The sequence below is a fragment of the Bos javanicus genome, chromosome 21 (genome assembly GCF_032452875.1).
Source record: "Bos javanicus breed banteng chromosome 21, ARS-OSU_banteng_1.0, whole genome shotgun sequence".
NCBI lineage: Eukaryota > Metazoa > Chordata > Mammalia > Artiodactyla > Bovidae > Bos > Bos javanicus.
In genome coordinates, this window is record NC_083888.1 from 22,298,274 (window position 1) to 22,319,471 (window position 21,198).

At 43.7% G+C, this 21,198-nt stretch overlaps 1 protein-coding gene across 4 annotated transcripts in view; it reads left to right on the top strand.

Annotated features, from left to right (window-relative positions):
• PDE8A (phosphodiesterase 8A) overlaps nucleotides 1-21,198 on the top strand; it is a 147,272-nt gene that overhangs the window by 68,670 nt on the left and 57,404 nt on the right. For 3 of the 4 annotated variants that reach the window (XM_061394006.1, XM_061394005.1, XM_061394004.1), the window contains exons 2-3: nucleotides 7,309-7,365; nucleotides 8,787-8,977. In XM_061394006.1, the coding sequence (XP_061249990.1) occupies nucleotides 7,339-7,365; nucleotides 8,787-8,977 (218 nt within the window). In that variant the 5' untranslated portion in view covers nucleotides 7,309-7,338. Of the gene's footprint in view, nucleotides 1-7,308; nucleotides 7,366-8,786; nucleotides 8,978-14,171; nucleotides 14,218-21,198 lie in introns of those variants that run through there. The other variant, XM_061394007.1, reaches the window with a different exon arrangement.

Genomic DNA, 21,198 nt, shown 5'->3' on the forward strand with positions numbered 1-21,198 from the left:
ACAATTGAGCGACTAAGCAGGTATGCATGGGTGAGAAGTAGACTCTGGTCTGGCCTCCGTGATGTTACATCTCAGATTTCTGCTGTTGGATTTGAGGGATTCTTAAATTTCAGTGACACAGTTAAAGAGAGGCACATGGGTTGGGTTATCCTTCAGTTGGCTAGCCTCATTTTTTTCTGGGTTGGTTCTTTCTGTTTTCACCTTCAGAGGCAGTCAGTCCTCTTCAAGGGTTTCAAGAAAACCTTGATTTGTCCCCTGTACCAACTACATTAATATTTAAGAAGTGGGTCCTATTATGTACAGTATTTCAAGGTATTATGATGTTCATGGTTCTTACTAGCGATTACTTGAGTGCTCTGCAAGAAATAGCTGTTTGGAAAAATATAGTTTTAAAAATGCCTCTGTGTGTGTGTGTTAGTAAAAGTATACTTTCATAGCAAAAACTTCTTGGAAAACCTTTTCTGTAGATATTTAGAATTTACTGCACATTACTCACTATCAGGAATTGTGTTAAGCTCTTTAAATAGCTCATTTAATCCAGACACCATTTTTTGCCCAACACTATGGGGTTTGGGGAAAAAAGAGCCTGAACAGTTTCACTGTAGCCTGTGACTTGATTTTGGAATCCAATTGAGGTAACACATAAAAGGCTTCTTGTAAATATGTGCTGTGTAAATTGACTGGAGGGCAAATTAAGAGTAGGTAAGCGGAGAGAAGAGACTAGGACATTGAAAGTAGATACTGGGTTTCCCAGGTGGCGGTAAACATCCCACCTGCCAGTGAAGGAGACAGAAGAGATTCGAGTTTGATCCCTGGGTAGAAAAGATCCCCTGGGGGAGGAAGTGGCAACCCACTCTGGTGTTCTTGCCTGGAGAATCCCATGGACAGAGGAGCCTGGTGGGCTACAGTCCAGGGGGTCGCAAAAGTCGGACACGACTGAAGCAACTTAGTACGTACACATGGAGTGCTTAGATTGCCCCGAGACAAGGACCAGGGGAAGAAGCTAGGAGGGAGCTTTGCCTCAGGGTAGCTCTTGGTGCCATCTTGTGGGTGGATCTGGAAAAGACCAAGCAGATCCACACCGCTTCTACCAGGATGCCCTGCTTCAGAACCCCAGATTTCTACACAACGCAGATACAAAACTTCTAGTCAGATATGACAGCTGTGATCTGGGAATCAGTGGATTTGGTTGTATTCTGTTCATCAACAAGTCCTGATCAGTCCATCTCCAAAACATTGCAGATTCATCTACCCATCTCCATGGCAACTACCAGGCCAAGCAAGCATCTTCTCTTACCTACCTGGACTACTACTCCAAGAGCTTTATTCCTGTTTCTCTGCCTCCCCTCTCACCCTCTCACTGACACTGACTCTTCTCCACAGGTAGCTGAAGGGATCTTTTTAGAAAACAAAAATCGGATCATATCATTCCCTTGTGTAAAACTCCCTGGGGCCTTTTCATGAAATTTAGAATAAAACCCTGGTTTCTTGTCCCGGCTTAGAAAGCTCTGCATCTTACAGCTCCTGCCTGGCCTTAAGCTCATCTCCCTCTCTCCCCCTCCTTTCCTCAGATGTCTCCCCTGGTCCCACCCCCAGTCCTATGCTCTGCCTGGTGCCCCCCGTCCATTCCCGGCATGGCTGACTCCTCGTCCAAATCTCACCTTCCACAGTGCCACCCTGTGCCACCTCAGAGAGACTTCCTTGACTCTGATTCCAAACAGCAGCCCACTTACTCTCCATCAGATCCCTCCCTGCTGTGTAGAGATGTTATTTGGTCTCTGTTGAATGCCCAGTGCTTGGGAAACCATTTGATACCTTGTGGGTGCCTGACAAAGGTTTGTGGAGTGGACAGATGCTGCTTTCCAGGTTCCTGTCTTGTTTCAGTTAGATACAGATTACAGTCAGGTGTCTTTCCCAGTAGATCATGAAAAGACCACGAGAATTAAGCTCCCAAGAATTGGACCCAGTTGCCACCATTGCCTGTTACCAGCGCTTTAACCATACTGCTCTAAGCTTCAGTTTGGTGGTGGTGGTGGTAGTTCAGTCATGTCTGACTCTTTGCTACCCCATGGACTGTAGCCCGCCAGGCTTCTCTGTCCATGGGATTTTCCAGGCAAGAATACTGGAGTGGGTTGCCATTTCCTCCTCCAGGGACGCTGTAGTTTGGTCATCAATAAAATGGAGTTGATGAGCTTATCTTACTCATAGGGTAGGGACATTCCCTGGTGGCTGAGATTAAAGTGTCTGCCTCCAATGCGGGAGACCCGGGTTTGATCCCTGGGTCGGGAAGACCCCCCTGGAGGAGGAAATGGTAACCCACTCCAGTATTCTTTCCTGGAGAATCCCATGGACAGAGAAGCCTGGTGGGCTACAGTCCATGGGGTCGCAAAGAGTCGGGCACGACTGAGTGACTTCAATTTCACTTTCAGACACCTTCTTTCTCTTTTAAACCTGCACCACATTGTCATCATTTACGTATTCCCCTGCTACCACTCAAGGACAGGGTGGGCATTTGGTCTGTGCACTCCTAGTACCTGGCTCTCTGCATGCCTTGTGGTCCACAAATGTCTGAACTAATTTTGACTCTTCCCACCTAAGAACACACCTGACTCTTTCCCAGGCTGGGCCCCTTTGATGAAGCTGCCACTCTGCTGGGAGAGGCAGAGGCAGACAGCCAGCCACTGGCTGCACCCGCAAGCCTGGAGGGCACGGACAGTTAGGCTGAAGACAAAATCTGATTTACATCTTCACTGGAGTTCCTGGGTTTGTAAACAATTAATATAAATTGATCCCAGCATAACTTTCTGTTTCTAATAAGGGGATGTAGGAAAAAGATAGATCACATGATTCTTTTGTGGTTCCTGGTGTTCAGGCTTTTCCGAAGATTCCTCCCTTTCTTTGTGTTCCTTTAATAAGTGAAAATACTCTGAAACCTGGAAGTGCTGTGTTATGTACCCGTGTTATATATAAGCTTGTATGAGTATGATTTTTAGATAAATGATTGGTTAAAAAAGATTAGCTGTTGAGTAAACATTGATTCAGAAATATTTTTTGACTGCCTACCATGTGCCAAGGACTGTTTTGGGTATTGGAAATTTAGCAATGAATAAGGCAGATAAATCTTGAGACACTCTTTTAATAAGAAGATAACAAAATATGTAGTGTGGGAAATGGGAACTAAAGCTACAGGGGAAAAAAAAAAGCAGGCAAGGGACAGGACAGGGAGGGTCAGGGGAGTAGAATATGTAGACAGGATGGAATTATATATCTCTTTCCTGTCCTCTCCCACTGTGATCAAGATTCATAACACGGTAACTTTGCCCTGCAGTGTCATGATGTTAGGTCAGTTAGGCAAACAAAAGAACCACTGAAAGGTGGTTCATCAAGGCGTCTAATAATAATTTATTTTAGACTTCCATGAGCCATATTAACAAAAAATTACTTTGAACTATTAAAGTACAAACATCATCCTAATCTAATATCCCAATTTAACAATAAATCTTAACAAACATATAAATATTAAAAAACCCGAAAGACTAACTCAGCCCCTTGTATAATTACTAATATAAGCCCACAAATATACTGTTGTTTTTATATTACCTAAAAGTATCAATTGCTTTCGAAGCTGATAGCTGTGTTATTAAAATTGAAAATGACTATTCCCTTCTAAAATTAATGTGAAAAATAAAAAATTAAGAGGGCCGTGGTCTGAAGTATTAGGTCAGTTTGATTCTGATTTTGATACACAAAGAAAGAATGGATCCACCAATTCTAGTCATTCCGATCCCCTAATCCAGAGCTCTTGGGAAGTTGTTTACTCTCTGAGGACCAGCTGCTGACGTCTGCTTGCTGAGTAATGTCATCAGATTTCCTGGTGGTGGTTATTTTGGGGGGGCAATGGTAAGTAGCTGTCTGGCCCTGCCGGTACACCGCTCAACAGAGGTCCTGAGAGCCGGACATACCCCATAGACAGGATGTAAGGTTAGAATGCAGTCAAGTTAAGTAAATACAGTCAGTGTTCATGACAAAATAGAATTGCTGAGACATTAATGTTTGAAATGACACTGCTAAAATTATATTGAGGTGGAATCTAAGATCTTTAAAGACAATCTGGAGCTTCTTTTCCTTCTTAGAATTAATGCAATGGTGAGTTACTTTTATAAGTTGAGATCATAAAGTTACATTGTCCTTCGTAAAAGTTGCTTCATCCACTTTTGGTGAAGACCATATCCTCAGAATTGTTTTCCCAGGAGGAGTGGGACTTTTGCCCTTAGCTGCCCATATTTTTATCTTGTCCTTCAGCTTGTGACCAACACTATATACAAATACATATGTATTTTTAAAAATCAAGCTAGTCATTAGCATTTTAAAGTTTTGCTAATTATTGCCTTTAACTTATTGTTCTCTCCCCTACTTCTAAAGTTTAAACTGTTGATTTTCTCAAATTTAGTGAATTGGAAGCTTAGTATATTTACTTAATTCTTTTTTTGTGACAGAAAGATCTAAGACTAAGTTTTGCCTCTGAGTAAAATTTCCTAGTATCCTGTAGGCCTCGTTACATTATATTCTTGTTTTTATTATTTTCCAAGTAATCTATGGGTAGAGTTTGCATTCCCCTCTCTGATCCAGCAATTACATGAGTTAATGTTTTTAAAATTTCCAGGGAGGGGCTATTTCTTATGTTTTTATTTTCGGTTTGATTGCTTTATGGTTGGAAATAAAAACTGTACAAGTTTTGCTTTTAGGAATATGTTTTAAGGTTTTCTTTGTGACCTGGTACATATTTTTATGCTATTCATAAGTACTTTTTCTTCCCCTTTCAGACTTCATTTTTTTATCTCCTTGATCCTTCACAGCAAATGTCATGAGCATCCTTTGTAAGAGGCTGCAGCCCGTGGTTCACATGGAGGACCCAAGTGTTGCAGCTGCTTTATCCTGGGTGGTGACACAGCCCTCTTGTTGACTGCTTTCTCTTTTCTTTCATGAAACTCCACCTCTCAACACTGTAGAAAATTAGCAAAATGAATTTTCCTTCTTTTTCCTGTCATTTTCTTCCTTCTTCCTCAGTGGCTTCACTGTCTTCTTCATGGAGTAGGCTTCTATCATTTCTTGTTCTTTGATTTCATTCATTTCTTAATAAAAAACAACAAAAACCTCATTGTTCTTTGGTGTCTCTTGGTGCCTCTTGCCTTCCTTCCTAATGAATGCCTTGTGAGAGTGACTGTACAGAGTGCCTCTCTCTCTCTTGAGACTCTCTTGGGGCCTCCTGGATCATCATCTTTCAGAAATTCTGGCAGCATCCATCTGTGGCTCCTGATGAGGTTGGCCTGTGGCCGCCCAGCTCTGGAGGAGAGACGGTGCCATGGGATGTCTGTGCTCACCCTTCCTTCACACTGCAGAGGTCCGTCCTCAGTCTCGGGTCTAGAGGAGCAGCAACCCTCATTCTTACACCTTCTGAGAGATGAGGTCCCTACAAAGCAAGGAGACTGAGCCTTTGTCCCATAATTAGTAGATATCAGCTTCTCACAGTTAGAAATAGACACGGATGTCCTCCATCACTCCACAGGTTTTGTTACATGGATTTACTGTAGGATAGGAGAAGGCAATGGCACCCCACTCCAGTACTTTTGCCTGGAAAATCCCATGGACGGAGGAGCCTGGTAAGCTGCAGTCCATGGGGTCGATAGAGTCAGACACGACTGAGCGATTTCACTTTCACTTTTCACTGTCATGCATTGGAGAAGGAAATGGCAACCCACTCCAGTGTTCTTGCCTGGAGAATCCCAGGGACGGGGAAGCCTGGTGGGCTGCCGTCTGTGGGGTCGCACAGAGTCGGACACGACTGAAGCGACTTAGCAGCAGCAGCAGATCACTTCTTGAGGGGAGAGTTGTGACCTGGGCAGGCAGGTAGGAAGTTATCTTTTGAGAAGGTTTCCAGATCTAGTTCTACTGCTGCTGTGCTTTTGGTTTGAAATCGTACCATCACCCAGAGGCCTCAAGTAGTGTAGGAGTCCTGCCAACACACACAGTGTTTCTGGAGAAACTGCAAAAATGTGTCTGTTCTTCGGGGTAGCAGCCCAGGGCCGGGGCTCATGGCTTGGGGCTGGATTTCAGCCTCCACTCCGCCTCCCTTGTGCTCCTTTTGTAGTGCACAGACTTCCCAGCCCTTCCAGTGGCCCTGGGCTTGCAGCACAGTTTATAGAACTAAACAGACTGGTTGGCGCAGTCCCAGCAACTGTGTGGCCTTAAACGAAGTACTTGGAACCTCCGTTTCCCAGTGTGAACTCCCGGCATGTTGCAGAGATGCAGTGAGATATAAGGTTGCAGAGATGCAGTGAGATATAACATATGTTCAGCCCTTAGTGCAGCACCCAGGTATGCTGAGCTCCCCATTGGCACTGTGATTCTTATTACTTGTTGGGGTTGGGTTATGACATTGTATTTTAAAAAATTATTAATTTACTTATTTATTTGGCTGTGCTGTGCCTAAGTTGCAGCACATGGGATCTTTTTTATGTTTGCAGCATGCAAATTCTTAGTTGAGGCATGTGGAATCTGGTTCTCTGACCAGGGATCGAACCTGGGCCTCCTGCGTTGGCCACGTGGAGTCTCAGCCACCAGACCACCGGAGAAGTCCCCAATGATACTGTATTTATCTTTGTGTGTTGGTTTTAAGTTCTCAAGTAGATAAGCTTTTTTTTTTTTTTTCCCTCTGTGTGGCTTGTGGGATCACAGTTTCCCTACCAGAGATCGAACCCGGACTCCAGCAGTGAGAGTGCGGAATCCTAACCAGTGGACTGCCGGGGAATTTCCAATAAGCATTTATTGATAACCATCGCATATAAGGAAGGTGTCTTTGGTTCTGATGTCCTGTGGTTCTGCTCACTGGATTTCATGATTTTTGTGCCGTTTTAGATGTAAGGGTTCATTGTCCGTCAGGGGAAAGATGGAAATAGACGTGGAAGGACCCGGTGTTCATTCAGTGTCTGATTTGTGGGGTTCTTTATAATTATATGCCTCTTGATCTCTGTAACAAGTGAGGAATTGAGGCTGAAGGTGGGCAGTTCACTTAGCTAGAAAAACAAAAGCCGAGAGCAGACACATTTTATTTGTCCTTCTCTGCGCTCCACCTTTCCTGGGGTTTATAAGGAGAAATCTGGGCTCCCTCCATCTAATAAGTATTTTTGTAATTTTTCTCTAGAGTAGAAATTTCACTTTCATCTGTGGCACTGATTAGAGAGAGCAACATTTAAGCAAGTTTATCTTTTTTTTTTCCTTTTTAATTTTAAGCAGATCTTTTTCTTTCAGGTAGCAATAGCTGATGTGCAATTTGGCCCCATGAGATTTCATCCAGATCAACTCCAGGTAATAATACACAGCGCTATAATCCTCACCTTAATTGTCTCTAAAGATGGGGAGGGAAAGGATCTAAAGGTATACACTGAAAGTAATCTTCTCTTTTAGATAAAACGTTGGATCCATGTTAAATTCCCTGAACTTGATAGCAGTACCAGAGTTATATCAGGAAATATTTTTTTCTTAGAAATATAGATGAATTTATTCTGTATTTATTCTGTATGAATCATCTGTATTTACAGATGAAGAAATGTCTGCAACCTACTTTAAAAGTTAAAAGGTTCAGCAAAAAAATAATAATAATTGTGTGTGTGTGTGTGTGGAAAGAGAGAGCAAAGGTGTAAAATGTTACCAGTTTATGAAATTAGAAGAGGGGGTCACTAGCATTCATTGTCATTCATAACTTTCTGTAGGTTTGAAATTTTCTAAAACAGAGTAAAAGCGTAGTGTATGCAAGGGTACTGAATCAGCTCCAGCAGAGAGAAACTATCTGCAAATTTTCTAGTTCAAAATCTTAAACAAAATAACCAACTGAAATTAAGCTCCAAAGTGACCTGATGCCTCACGTACACAAACTATTAGACTTTTTAATATGTGAAAAACACTGGTGGAAATTTGCTGTTTGCTTTTGTTGTATTTGTGCACCCGAGTAAGCTTAGAGGAACCCAGTCCTCAGGAACAGGGTTTCTGTCGGCTTTGCATTCTCTTCTCCTGAGGCCAGTCAGCCTGGGTGTGAAGGGGGATGGGGCGGCACGCTTGTACCAGGTTGGCACAGGGACCTGGCCGCACAGGGCAGAGGCAGCCGCAGGCCTCACCTGCCCGGGCAGGGCACAGGGACAGCCAGCTGCTTCTTGCACCTGGAGCTGTTCCCGTGTCACTAAATGAGCAGGTTTGAAAGTGTCAAGTTTTGGTCTGCTTTGAATCTCCTCTCTTACAAACAAAGTAGTATTTTTTTTTAAACTTGGAGGAATTATGAAGTCTTGAGTCAGATTATTTAATACTTTAAATATTATTTAAAGTATTAAGTATTTTAAGAGCTTGACTGAAATATTGGTGTTTACCATCTAAGGACTTAACCTAGTTAACTTCCTGTTAACTAAAATTTGTGTTTTGATCAATTTGGTTTTAAGATGAAATACTGTCTTTGTTGATTCTTCCAGTGGGCTTATTAGCAAAAGAAATAAGCATTTGACCCATGCTTTGACTTCCAGACTCAGAACAGCTAGAATAGCACTTGTTTCAGGGAGCTGAGCAGTAACGTTGCTGAGTTACATGGAGGAAAAGGATTTACTCAACAGATTGTAATGCTTACATCTGTATACTTGCCTTGAAAACACCTGGGAGTTTTCTATGGGCTTCTAAGACATGACAGTTCTAACAGCATCTTTTTTTTTTTTTTTTAAAGAAGTGTTCATGCTTTTTTGATTCAGGTACTTTTAGTGTTTACCAAAGAAGATAACCAGTGTAATGGATTCTGCAGGGCGTGTGAAAAAGCAGGGTTTATGTGTACAGTTACCAAGGAGGCTCAGACTGCCCTCGCCTGTTTCTTGGACAAACACCATGACATCATCATCATAGATCACAGAAATTCCCGACATCTGGATGCTGAGGCACTGTGCAGGTGAGCCTGAGAAGTGGGCCTCGAGAGTCCTGTGGCATTTGTGACAATAAATGCAGTCCTGAAATACATTCAGTTGAATTCACTGTCTTTTAAGATCCCTTCCATGCTTGTAAAGTGAACAAGACGTTAGACTATATTATTGGGCTTCCCTGGTGGCTGATACGGTAAAGAATTCATCTGCAATGTGGGAGACCTGTGTTTGACTCCTGGGTTGGGAAGAGCCCCTGGAGAAGGAAATGGCAACTCACTCCAGTATTTTTGCCTGGGAAATCCCATGGTCAGAGAAGCCTGGTGGACTGCAGTCCATGGGATCACAAAGAGTCAGACACAACTAAGCAACTAACACTTTCACTTTAGAATTTTATTACTTCTAGGAGTGGTCTTTATCTCTTTTGTTTCGTTTCGCGTTGCTTAAAGCAGTAAGAAAATATGAATGTAAACTGTTAAGGGTTAAGATGAAATCCCATATGTCATGAACCACAACTGTCACCTGCATAGGACTGCAGCAACAGTTACTGTCATTTTCTAGATATTTTAAAAGTTACAACACATTTGAAAACTGTCTTCCAGTCTTAGGCAAATGTGCCTTGTTTTTAATACTTGCAGAAAATCAATATCATGAGAGAATTTGTGTAGCAGACATAAATCTAAGAAAGGTACTTTCTCAAGAAAAGTCATTTGTTGCTGATGGAAGCAAAGCAAAAGTGAAATATCAGTTTTATTAAAAAGGAGGCTTTACTTGGGGGAAGACAAATCACAATTTGAATATAAAATTTTATAATGTGTTAATTTTCCAGTTCCGGTTCAGTCACTCAGTTGTGTCCAACTCTTTGCGACCCCACGGACTGCAGCATGCCAGCCTTCCCTGCCCATCACCAACTCCCGGAGCTTACTCAAACTCATGTCTGTTGAGTCAGTGATGCCATCCAACCGTCTCGTCCTCTGTCGTCCCCTTCTCCTCCTGCCCTCAATCTTTCCCAGCATCAGGTCTTTTCAAATGAGTCAGCTCTTCCCATCAGGTGCCCAAAGTATTGGAGCTTCAGCTTCAGCATCAGTGCTTCCAATGAATATTCAGGGCTGATCTCCTTCAGAATGGACTGGTTGGATCTCCTTGCAGTCCAAGGGACTTTCAAGAGTCTTCTCCAACACCACGGTTCAAAAGCATCAATTCTTCTGCGTTCAGCTTTCTTTATAGTCCAACTCTCACATCCATACATGACTACTGGAAAAACCATAGCTTTGACTAGACAGACCTTTGTTGGCAAAGTAATGTCTCTGCTTTTTAATATGCTGTCTCGGTTGGTCATAACTTTCCTTCCAAGGAGTAAGCGTCTTTTAATTCCATGGCTGCAATCACCATCTGCAGTGATTTTGGAGCCCAAAAAAATAACGTCTGCCACTGTTTTCCCATCTATTTGCCATGAAGTGATGGGGTTAAGAGTTAATTTTAGGGATGTTTAAATCTTGGCTTTTAAGAGCTAGAAAAGATTAAAAGCTAAATATTAATGTAACGATTTAAAAACTGAGCTGATAAGAAGTTGACATCCCATCAAAAGGCTGTTTACAGGTACATGGTGACTTCTGTGTACTTGAGAATTTACCTGTCAGGTGGTCAGACAGGGTAGCTTTTGCCTTGGTGTGATCCACGTCTGTTCAGACTTGCCCCCGGCCTTGGTCTCAGGCCTGCTGTGCTGCCTGCGTCCCTTTGCTGTCGGGTTGATTACAGTAACATTGTCCCTGGAGCCAGATCTGTCAGACATGCCATCTGGCGGTGCACCCGTGAGGGCTGCGGAGGTGTGGAGGGAGTCCTGACCCCGGGGCCTAGCCTCTGGCCTTCAGGTCACTTTACATCTTCTCTGAGGATGTGTTTTCTTAGCTGTAAATCTGGAACATTTGGTTTCCACGATCCTTTCTCTCTCAAACATTTGATGGATGGCATCCAGAGGAAGGGAAGAAAATGTCTCAGTTACATGGTGCTTATAGTCTTGATGGAGTGCTGCGAGGCAGGAGAGGTATCTGAAGAGGGCCAGAGAGCCCAGATAGAAGAGGTGAGAGGGGTGAGGTGCTGAGGAAACCCTGGCTTCCTTCATAGTCTTATTCAAGTCCATACCTGGCCACAGGTGTGTACAGAACAGTGACCTTCACACTTATAAACATGGCCTTGCTAGACCGTCCAGGGCTCTAAGGGAGAGATTAAATTGTGGTGGTTATGTTCTGCCTTTTTTTTAACTTTTTGTTTTCTGTGGGAGTATAGCTGATTAACAGTATTGTGGTGGTTTCAGGTGCATAGCAGAGCAGCTCAGCCACACGTGTACATGTGTCCATTCTCCCTGAAACTCCCCTCCCATCTGGGCTGCCTCATAACACTGAGTAGGGTTCCTTGTGCTGTACACTAGGACCTTGTTGGTTATCTACTTTATTTATTTTGGTTATCCATTTTAAATATATGCTCTACTTTTTTTTTTTTTAAACTATGGAATGCAAAAGTAGGAAGTCAAGAAACACCTAGAGTAACTGGCAAATTTGGCCTTGGGGTACAGAATGAAGCAGGGCAAAGGCCAACAGAGTTTTGCCAAGAGAATGCACTGGTCATAGCAAACGCCCTCTTCCAACAAAGCAAGAGAAGACTCTACACATGGACATCACCAGATGGTCAATACCAAAATCAGACTGATTATATTCTTTGTAGCCAAAGATAGAGAAGCTCTATACAGTAAGCAAAAACAAGACCAGGAGCTGACTGTGGCTCAGATCATGACTCCTTATTGCCAAATTCGACTTAAATTGAAGAAAGTAGAGAAAACCACTAGACCATTCAGGTATAACCTAAATCAAATCCCTTACCATTATACAGTGAAAGTGACAAATAAATTCAAGGGATTAGATCTGATAGAGTGCCTGATGAACTATGGACAGAGGTTCGTGACATTGTATAGGAGACAGGGATCAAGACCACCCCCAAGAAAAAGAATTGCAAAAAAGCAAAATGGTTGTCTGAGGAAGCCTTAAAAATAGCTGTGAGAAGAGGAGAAGCGAAAAGCAAAGGAGAAAAGGAAAGATACAACCATCTGAATGCAGAATCCAAAGAAGAACAAGGAGAGATAAGAAAGCCTTCCTCAGTGATCAATGCAAAGAAATAGAGGAAAACAATAGAATGAGAAAGACTAGAGATCTCTTCCAGAAAAGTAGAGATACCAAGGGAAGATTTCATGCAAAGATGGGCACAATAAAGGACAGAAATGGTAGGGACCTAACAGAAGCAGAAGATATTCAGAAGAGGTGGCAAGAATACACAGAAGAACTATATAAAAAAGATCTTCACAACCAGATAATCACAATGGTATGATCGTTCACCTAGAGCCAGACATCCTGAAATGCAAAGTCAAGGGGGCCTTAGGAAGCATCACTATGAACAAAGCTAGTGGAGGTGATGGAATTCCAGTTTAGCTGTTTCAAATCATAAAAGATGATGCTGTGAAAGTGCTGCACTTAATATGCCAGCAAATTTGGAAAACTCAGCAGTGGCCACAGGACTGGAAAAGGTCAGTTTTCATTCCAATCCCAATGAAAGGCAATGCCAAAGAATGCTCAAACTACTGCACAGTTGCACTCATCTCACATGCTAGTAATGCTCAAAATTCTCCAAGCCAGGCTTCAACAGTGTGTGAACTGTGAACTTCCAGATGTTCAAGCTGGTTTTAGAAAAGGCAGAGGAACCAGAGATCAAATTGCCAACATCCATTGGATCATGGAAAAAGCAAGAGAGTTCCAGAAAAACATCTATTTCTGCTTTATTGACTCTGCGAAAGCCTTTGTGGATCACAACAAACTGCAAAACTCTTTAAGAGATGGGAATACCAGACCACCTGACCTGCCTCCTGAGAAATCTGTATGCAAGTCAGGAAGCAACAATTAGAACTGGACATGGAACAACAGACTGGTACCAAATTGGGAAAGGAGTACGTCAAGGCTGTATATTGTTACCCTGCTTATTTAACATATATGCAGAGTACATCATAAGAAACGCTGGACTGGAAGAAGCACAAGCTGGAATCAAGATTGCCGGGAGAAATATCAGTAATCTCAGATATGCAGATGACACCACCTTTATGGCAGAAAGTGATGAACTAAAGAGCTTCTTGTTGAAAGTGAAAGAGGAGAGAGAGAAAGTTGGCTTAAAACTCAACATTCAGAAAACTAAGATCATAGTCTCTAGTCCCATCACTTCCTGGCAAATAGATGGGGAAACAGTGGCAGACTTTATATTTTTGGTCTCCTAAATCACTGCAGATGGTGACTGCAGCCATGAAATTAAAAGACGCTTGCTTCTTGGAAGAAAAGTTATAATCAATCTAGACAGCATATTAAAACGTAGAAACATTATTTTGCCCACAAAGGTCCATCTAGTCAAGGCTATGGTTTTTCCAATAGTCATGTATGGATGTGAGGGTTGGACTATAAAGATAGCTGAGCGCCAAAGAATTAATGCTTTTGAACTGTGGTGTTGGAGAAGACTCTTGAGAGTCCCTTGGACTGCAAGGAGATCCAACCAGTCCATCCTACAGGAAATCAGTCCTGAATATTCACTGGAAGGACTGATGTTGAAGCTGAAGCTCCAGTACTTTGGGCACCTGATGTGAAGAGCTGACTCATTTGAAAAGACCCTGATGCTGGGAAAGATTGAAGGTGGGAGGAGAGGGGACGACAGAGGACGAGATGGTTGGATGACATCACTGACTCAATGGACGTGAGTTTGAGAGTAAGCTCCAGGAGTTGGTGATGGGCAGGGAGGCCTGGCATGCTGCAGTCCATGGGGTTGCAAAGAGTTGGACACGACTGAGTGACTGAACTGAACTGAAAAATACATATAAGACTTCCCTCGTAAAGAATCTGCCTGCCAGTGGCGGAAGCACAGGTTCCAAATCCCTGGGAGTAGTAAGATCCCCTGGAGGAGATGACAACCCACTTCAGTTTCTTGCCTGGGAAATCCCATGGACAGAGGAGCCTGGTGGGCTACAGTCCATGGGGTCACAGAAGAGTCGAACACAACTTAGTGAATAAACAACAACCAATACATATAACATGCAATTATGCTCCGCTTTTTTAGGTAGGAAAATGTTCTATTTTTATACATTTTGGGAATGGAATCTTCCCGACCCAGGGATCAAACCTGGGTCTCTCACTTTTCACGCAGATTCTTTACCATCTGAGCCACCAGGGAAGCCCTGTAAACAAATAGGGTAAGTTATTCCGTAAATTTTTATTGATATATAAACGTCCAGTTTTACAGTTTGAAAATAGAGAAAGTGGCTTGAGTTGCTTCCTATGTGGTTTTAGAGACATATAGACTGTCATGTGTGCATGTCCTCTCCAAGTCCCCACCACCATCCGTCTAGCCTCTCCTGGGGGTTAGGGGTCCCAAGGGGCAGTCCTGAGTTTCAGAAATTCTCCGTGTTGAGCCCAGCTTTGTCCATATTTGGCCCAGGGGTCACTAGAGCAGTTCTAATCCTTTTCCCCCACTCTCCAACATTTGAGGGCAGTGACGGTCTTTTCGGGGTGGCACATCCTCACTGCTGTCACAAAGTGTGGTCTCATATTCCAGTCCCAGAAAGAGGGTCTCTTCTCCATACCTTCCTCCAGTCAGGAGCTCTTGTCAGCCTGGCTCCAGAACTGAAAAGCCCACAGGTTTGGGAGGACGAGTGTGGAGCAAGCAGAGCAGTGTTCCCCCCTGTGTTGGCTGGAGAGCTGACCTCTACACACGCACCCCAGTCACGTTCCCTTCCTGATGGCTGTGTCACAGCCCCGTCGAGAATCCGGAGTCTCTCTCACTAGCTGTTTTCTACCACATCATATTTGTCTTGTTGGCTGAGGATTTGCAAGGGGGAGGGACCCTTGTGCCATTTGTAATGAGTTTTCTAGAGGCAAGAATGGGCCTTGATTTATCTTGCTGGTCAGTTTTGTCTCCATTTTGGCCCTTACCTGGTTTATGTCCCTTGAGATCATCCCTTTAAGGGGGCCTGCCCACTTTGGACTGTCCCTTCAAGGACTCTCTCCAGGATCTCCCTCCTGCCTGCTTGACTGTCCCTTCAAGGACTCTGTCCAGGATCTCCCTCCTGAACCTGCTCTCCACTTAAACGTCTCATGAGACCTTAGCCCTGGCGGAGCTCTGTCTGTCCCTTCATCTTCCTTTTGGGACACCTGATCAACACCCCTGAGTAGGGTTTTTTGTCAGTTGCTGACTTTTCTCAGCAGTCGTGGCTGCCACCTGGAGAGTGAAGTAGGAGATGGATAGGGCCGAGCCCAGCCAGCCCGCTGAGGCCAGGGCCACCTCCCAACTTTCCATGGCGACAAAAGCTGACCACAGCCATTAGCAAACCAAGATAAGATGACAGATGTGTCAGAAGTCGGGAGACAGAGGAGGACAGGTTCCCTGCCAAGTCTCTTATGCTATGGGGACTAGTAGAGGAGCCTGTTCCAGGAATGTCCTCTGCAGCGGAAATCCCAGGCCCTAGAGGAAGGAAGAGGGAAGAAGCTACCTTCACTCCGACTGCGTACCTCTGAGCCTGCTGCTGGAGCCACACCACCAACCAGAGCCGAGCACCACCACTTCTGTGACTCGCTTTCTACGTCCACTGGAAACACAGGACAGGGAGCAGAGGGAGGCAGACAAATATCTGGTTTCTCTTGCCGTGTTTAAGAAGGCTGGAGGTGTGAGGAGCCTGGTATCAGTCCTTCACCTACTGCGGTATCAAAGCAGCGAACTGCATTAATTCTCAGTTTAGAGAAGGAGAGAGAGAGCAGGCCAGGAGGCCACTCTGTGTAGCAGACCCGTGCACACCAGCTGGTGGCACGCTCTGAGCATGAACTTGCTCCTGTTGACTGCTCTGCAGGCCCAGACCTAAGAGAAGGATGGCTGCTAATGCCCAGGGAGATGCCTCCAACCCTCCCTGCTACAGACATGCTGCCTGGTTGATGATGCTCCAGTTCAAGAGCAAAGATGGGGCCCTGTGAAAAGCTGCCAAGTAATGGAGGGGGAAAGAATGGCCTTAAAGACTAAGAAAATTATTTTCTATAAGCAACTGAAGGGACTTCCCTGGTGGTCCAGTGGCTAAGACTTTGTGCTCCTAATGCAGGGGGCCTGGGTTCCATCCCTGGTCAGGGCACTAGATCCCACATGCTGCAGCTAAGAGTTTTCAGGCGAGAGCTAAAGACGCAGCATGCCACAACTGAGACCCAACACAGCCAGATAAATAAATCTATTTTTAAAAGCTGCCACAACCCGCCCCCCTCCCCCCACCGAAGAACCTTTTAGAAGACATACGCTTAGTGTCCTCAGAAGAAATGAAGAAATACTCCTCTGTGCAACAGGAGCAGGGCACCGTAATGAAAGGGGAGATTTTTATAAAAGGAGATGGGGGAAATAAAGCACCACACAGAAACCCCACATACATGGACAGAATGTTCTGTGTTAAGTGTAGAAGCGAGACTGCACTCAGGAGTGCTGGATGCTTTCATAACCATCTCTGCACTTACCGTGGTCTGAAGATCATCCTTTATTTACTACTGTAAATCCCATTCTTGTCCATGTGAACTTCATTCCCCATGGCAGAGGGAACAGTGTCAAAGTACATGTGATGGAGTTGGGCTTTTGTAAAATTTAACTCATGGAAAGGCTTTGCTGTGTTCTTACAGTAAGCCTCCGGCTTGTGGCCTTCCTCTAGTTTCGTGTCAAGACCATCATCAGAATTATTTGTAGTTTCCTGGTGCATCTTGACACTGGTAGTTGCCCGCCCCCCTCTCCCCTCTCCATATCCAGTTCTGCTCTTTTCATTTCTTGGCCGTCCCATGGGGCATGTAAGATCTTAGTTCCCTGACCAGGGATCGAACCCACGCCCCCTGCAGTGAAAGTGCAGAATCTTAATCACTGGACCGCCAGTGCAGTCCCTACTCTTTTCTAAATAGTAGAATTTCTAGTGTTTGGGTGGGAAGACAGCCACCTGGAACATACACTGCGCCCCCTAGCTTTTCTTGCCGCTGGGCAGTAGGCATGTCACATGCATTGTCTGGAAAGTGTCCATGAAGGGAGAAGCATGCCCTTCTTAACGGTTCTCTAGATTATGGCTAGAGCTCGGCATCTATCTTGGATTATGGGAAGAAACCAGGACAGGAGAAGCCAGGTTCCTGATGTTGCAAAGTGCCATAGCAGCTTGGATTCCCTGCCTCTGCACATCTTCCATGTGGGAGCTGAGTCTTGCTGAAGCCGCTTTCTCTAGAGTTTTCTGTTGTGCACAGCTGAGTCAGACACAAGTGTCACACCAGGGAGCCTGGTTCTGGGGGCTTCCCAGTGTGCTTGCGCAGCCTGCAGAACATCACGCTGTGGACTCACGCCCCATCTTTTCTCCTGACTTCCTGAAGTCTTCCTTCCTCACATCTGGGGGTACATCTTGATGGCACCATGTCATTTCTTTCTTGGTTTTCATGAATTCTAAGGTAAAGAGGCTTAGTTTTCAATCCAGGTTCCTGACATTTCTATTTCCTGGCCAGTTCTTCTTTCTTATGGACCAGAAAAAGCCTAGAATACACTCCTACCTTTTTTTAAATTTATTTTTTAATGGAAAGATAATTGTTTTACAGAATTTTGTTTTCTGTCAACATCAACATGAGTCAGCCAAAGGTATACACATGTCCCCTCCCTCTTGAACCTCCCTCCTGTCTCCCTCCCCATCCCACCCCTCCAGGTTGATACAGAGCACCTGTTTGAGTTCTCTGAGACATACAGCAAATTCCCATTGGCTATCTATTTTACATATGGTAATGTAAGTTTTCATATTACTCTCTCCATACATCTCATCCTCTCTTCCCCTCTCCCCGTGTCCGTAAGTGTTCTCTGTCTGTTTCTCCACTGCTGCCTTGCAAATAAATTCATCAGAACCATCTTTCTAGATTGCATATGTATGTGTTAGTATACAATATTTCTCTTTCTCTTTCTGACTGACTTCACTCTGTATAATAGGCTCTAGGTTCATCCACCTCATTAGAATTGACTCAATTGTGTTCCTTTTTATGGCTGAGTAATATTCCATTGTATATATGTTCTACGACTTCATTATCCATTCATTTGTTGATGGGTATCTAGGTTGCTTCAGTGTTCTAGCTATTGTAAATAATGCTGCAGTGAACATTGGGGTACATGTGTCTTTTTCAGTTTTGGTTTCCTCAGGGTATATGCCTAGGAGTGGGATTGCTGGGTCATATGGTGGTTTTATTCCCAGTTTTTTAAGGAATCTCCATACTGTCTTCCATAGTGGCTGTATCAATTTACATTCCCACCAGCTGTGCAAGAGGGCTCCCTTTTCTGCACACGCTCTCCAGCATTTATTGTTTGTAGACTTTTTGTTGATGACCATTCTGAGCAGTTTGAGGTGGTACCTCATTATAGTTTTGATGTGCATCTCTCTGATAATGAGCGATGTTGAGCATCTTTTCCTGTGTTTGTTAGCCATCTGTATGTCTTTGGAGAAATGTCTGTTTAGGTCTTTTCCCCAGTTTTTGATTGATTTTTTTTTTTTTCTGGTATTGAGTTATATGAGCTGCTTGTATATTTTGGAAATTAATCCTTTGTCAATCTTTTCATTTGTTATTATTTTCTCCCATTCTGAGGGGTGTCTTTTCATCTTGTTTATTGTTTCCTTTTCTGTGCAAAAGCTTTTAAGTTTAACTAGGTCCCACTTGTTTTTATTTTCATTACTCTAGGAGCTGAGGTAAAGAATCTACCTGCAATGCAGGAGACCCCGGTTCGATTCCTGGAGAAGGGATAGGCTACACACACTCCAGTGTTCTTGGGCTTTCCTTGTGGCTCAGCTGGTAAAGAAGCTGCCTGTAATACAGGAGACCTGGGTTTGATCTCTGGTTTGGGAAGATACCCTGGAGAAGGGAAAGGCTACCCACTCCAGTATTCTGGTCTGGGGAATTCCATGGACTGTATAGTCTGTGGGGTCACAAAGAGTCAGACACAACTGAGCAGCTTTCAGTCTTTCAGGAGGTGGGTCATAGAGGATCTTGCTTTGATTTATGTCATCAAGTGTTCTGCCTGTGTTTTCCTCTATGTGTTTTATAGTTTCTTACATTTAGCTCTTTAATCCATTTTGAGTTTATTTTTGTGTATGGTGTTAGAAAATGTTCTAATTTCATTCCTTTACATACAGCTGCCCAGTTTTCCCAGCACTACTTATTGAAGATGCTATCTTTGCTCCATTGTGTATTCTTGCCTTCTTTGTCAAAAATAAGGTACCTGTAGGTGTGTGGGTTTATTTCTGGGCTTTCTATCTTGTTCCATTGGTCTGTATTTCTGTTTTGTGCCAGTACTATACTGTCTTGATGACTGTAGCTTTGTAGTATAATCTGAAATCAGGAAGGTTGATTCCTTCAGCTCCATTCTTCTTTCTCAAAACAGCTTTGGCTATTCAGGGTCTTTTGTGTTTCCATATGAATTGTGAAATTTTTTGTTTCAGTTCTGTGAAAAATGAAATTGGTAATTTGATAGGGATTGCATTGAATCTGTAGATTGCATTTGGTAATATAATCATTTTCACAATATTGCTTCTTCCTACCCAGGAACATGGAGTATCTCTCCATTTGTTTATGTCATCTTTGATTTCTTTCATTAGTGTCTTAAAATTTTATGTATACAGTTCTTTTGTTTCCTTAGGTAGGTTTATTCCTAGATATTTTATTCTTTTTGTTGCATTGGTGAATGGGATTGATACCTTAATTTCTCTTTCTGATTTTTCATTGTTAGTATATAGGAATGCAAGTGATTTCTGTGTATTGATTTTGTATCCTGCAACTTTGCTAAATTCACTGATTAACTCTAGTAGTTTTCTGATAGTATCTTCAGGGTTTTCTATGTATAATATCACATCATCTGCAAATAGTGAGAGCTTTACTTCTTTTCCAATCTGGATTCCTTTTATTTTTCTTCTCTGATTGCTATAGTTAGGACTTCCAAAACTATGTTGAATAATAGTGGTGAGAGTGGACAGCACCCCTGCCTTTTCATACAGTGTTAGACCTCCTTTGGAGGGATGTGCTTGTCTTTGGGAAACATGGTCTTTCCTTCCACTTTGTCCTCAGCCTCATGTCCCTTATCCCTGTGTCCCAACCTGCTTACTGAGGTCATCTGTGTGGTTGCCTACCTGCTCTGTTACCACTCAGATCTCTGTTTTTCCTGTAAAAAGACATGAGCTGGTTTGAGGTGGCTGGTGGCATACTTCAAAGTTGCCATTTCTCCCTCTAAATCTTCATGATATGATAGAAATATAAACAGATGAACAACTAGAAATGTCCTAAAGAGCCATGGAACTACTATTTGTGAGTCCACATCTTTCATTCCCTGTTTAAGGTTAGTGCTGTGGTGAGTATCAGCCAGTAGGTTTGAAAAGTGGCTGGGGCCCGTCTGTGTGAGTGTCTGCCATGCCAGTTATGCTTCTGAGCTCACACAGCCCTTTCCATGGCTCCTGCTCCAGGAAGGTAAGCTCGGCTCTGTTCCAAGCAGGCAACCACGGTGGGACTGGGGCCTGGTCAGCAGGCCCTGCAGTGACCTCTCTGATAGAGCCATGCAAGAAGCGCCCTTTAAGTTGGTTCCCTTTGGAGAGGCTAGGCAGAAATGGAAGCTATAGCACTAGAGTGGACACTGGGAAAAGCAAAAATGTTGACAGAGAGTGTGTATGTGTTATGAGCCGTGTGGCCCATGAGAGAGACTGGTTGTTCCCTGGAGATGGAGAAGCATCTCCATCACTGAGCAGCTTCCCAACCTCAGAGCTGTTCTGCATATACTGTTGGATTCTGAGCCTTCCTCTGCCTGAGCTCCAGAAGAAAACTTAGCCTCAATACCCTGAGGCAGGGGTGAGCACAGGGGAGCACAGGCAGGCCCATTCATTTATGTTTTGTGTGTGCCTGCTCTCATGCTTCAGGGGCAGGACTGAGTACTTGTGACATAGTCCATATGACATGAAAAGCCGAAAATACTTACTGTCTGGCCCTCTGCAGAAAAAGTTTGCCCAAACTGAGGCATCCTTTGCATATGATGACTTGGCTTTTCCCTTACACATCTGGAATGGTAATGTGTCATCCTTGGGACAGTGGAGAAATAGTCATGCCAGTCATTTTCTATATTCTGTGATTCAGAAGTGACAGGAGTGATTCTTGAACCAGCAGAACTG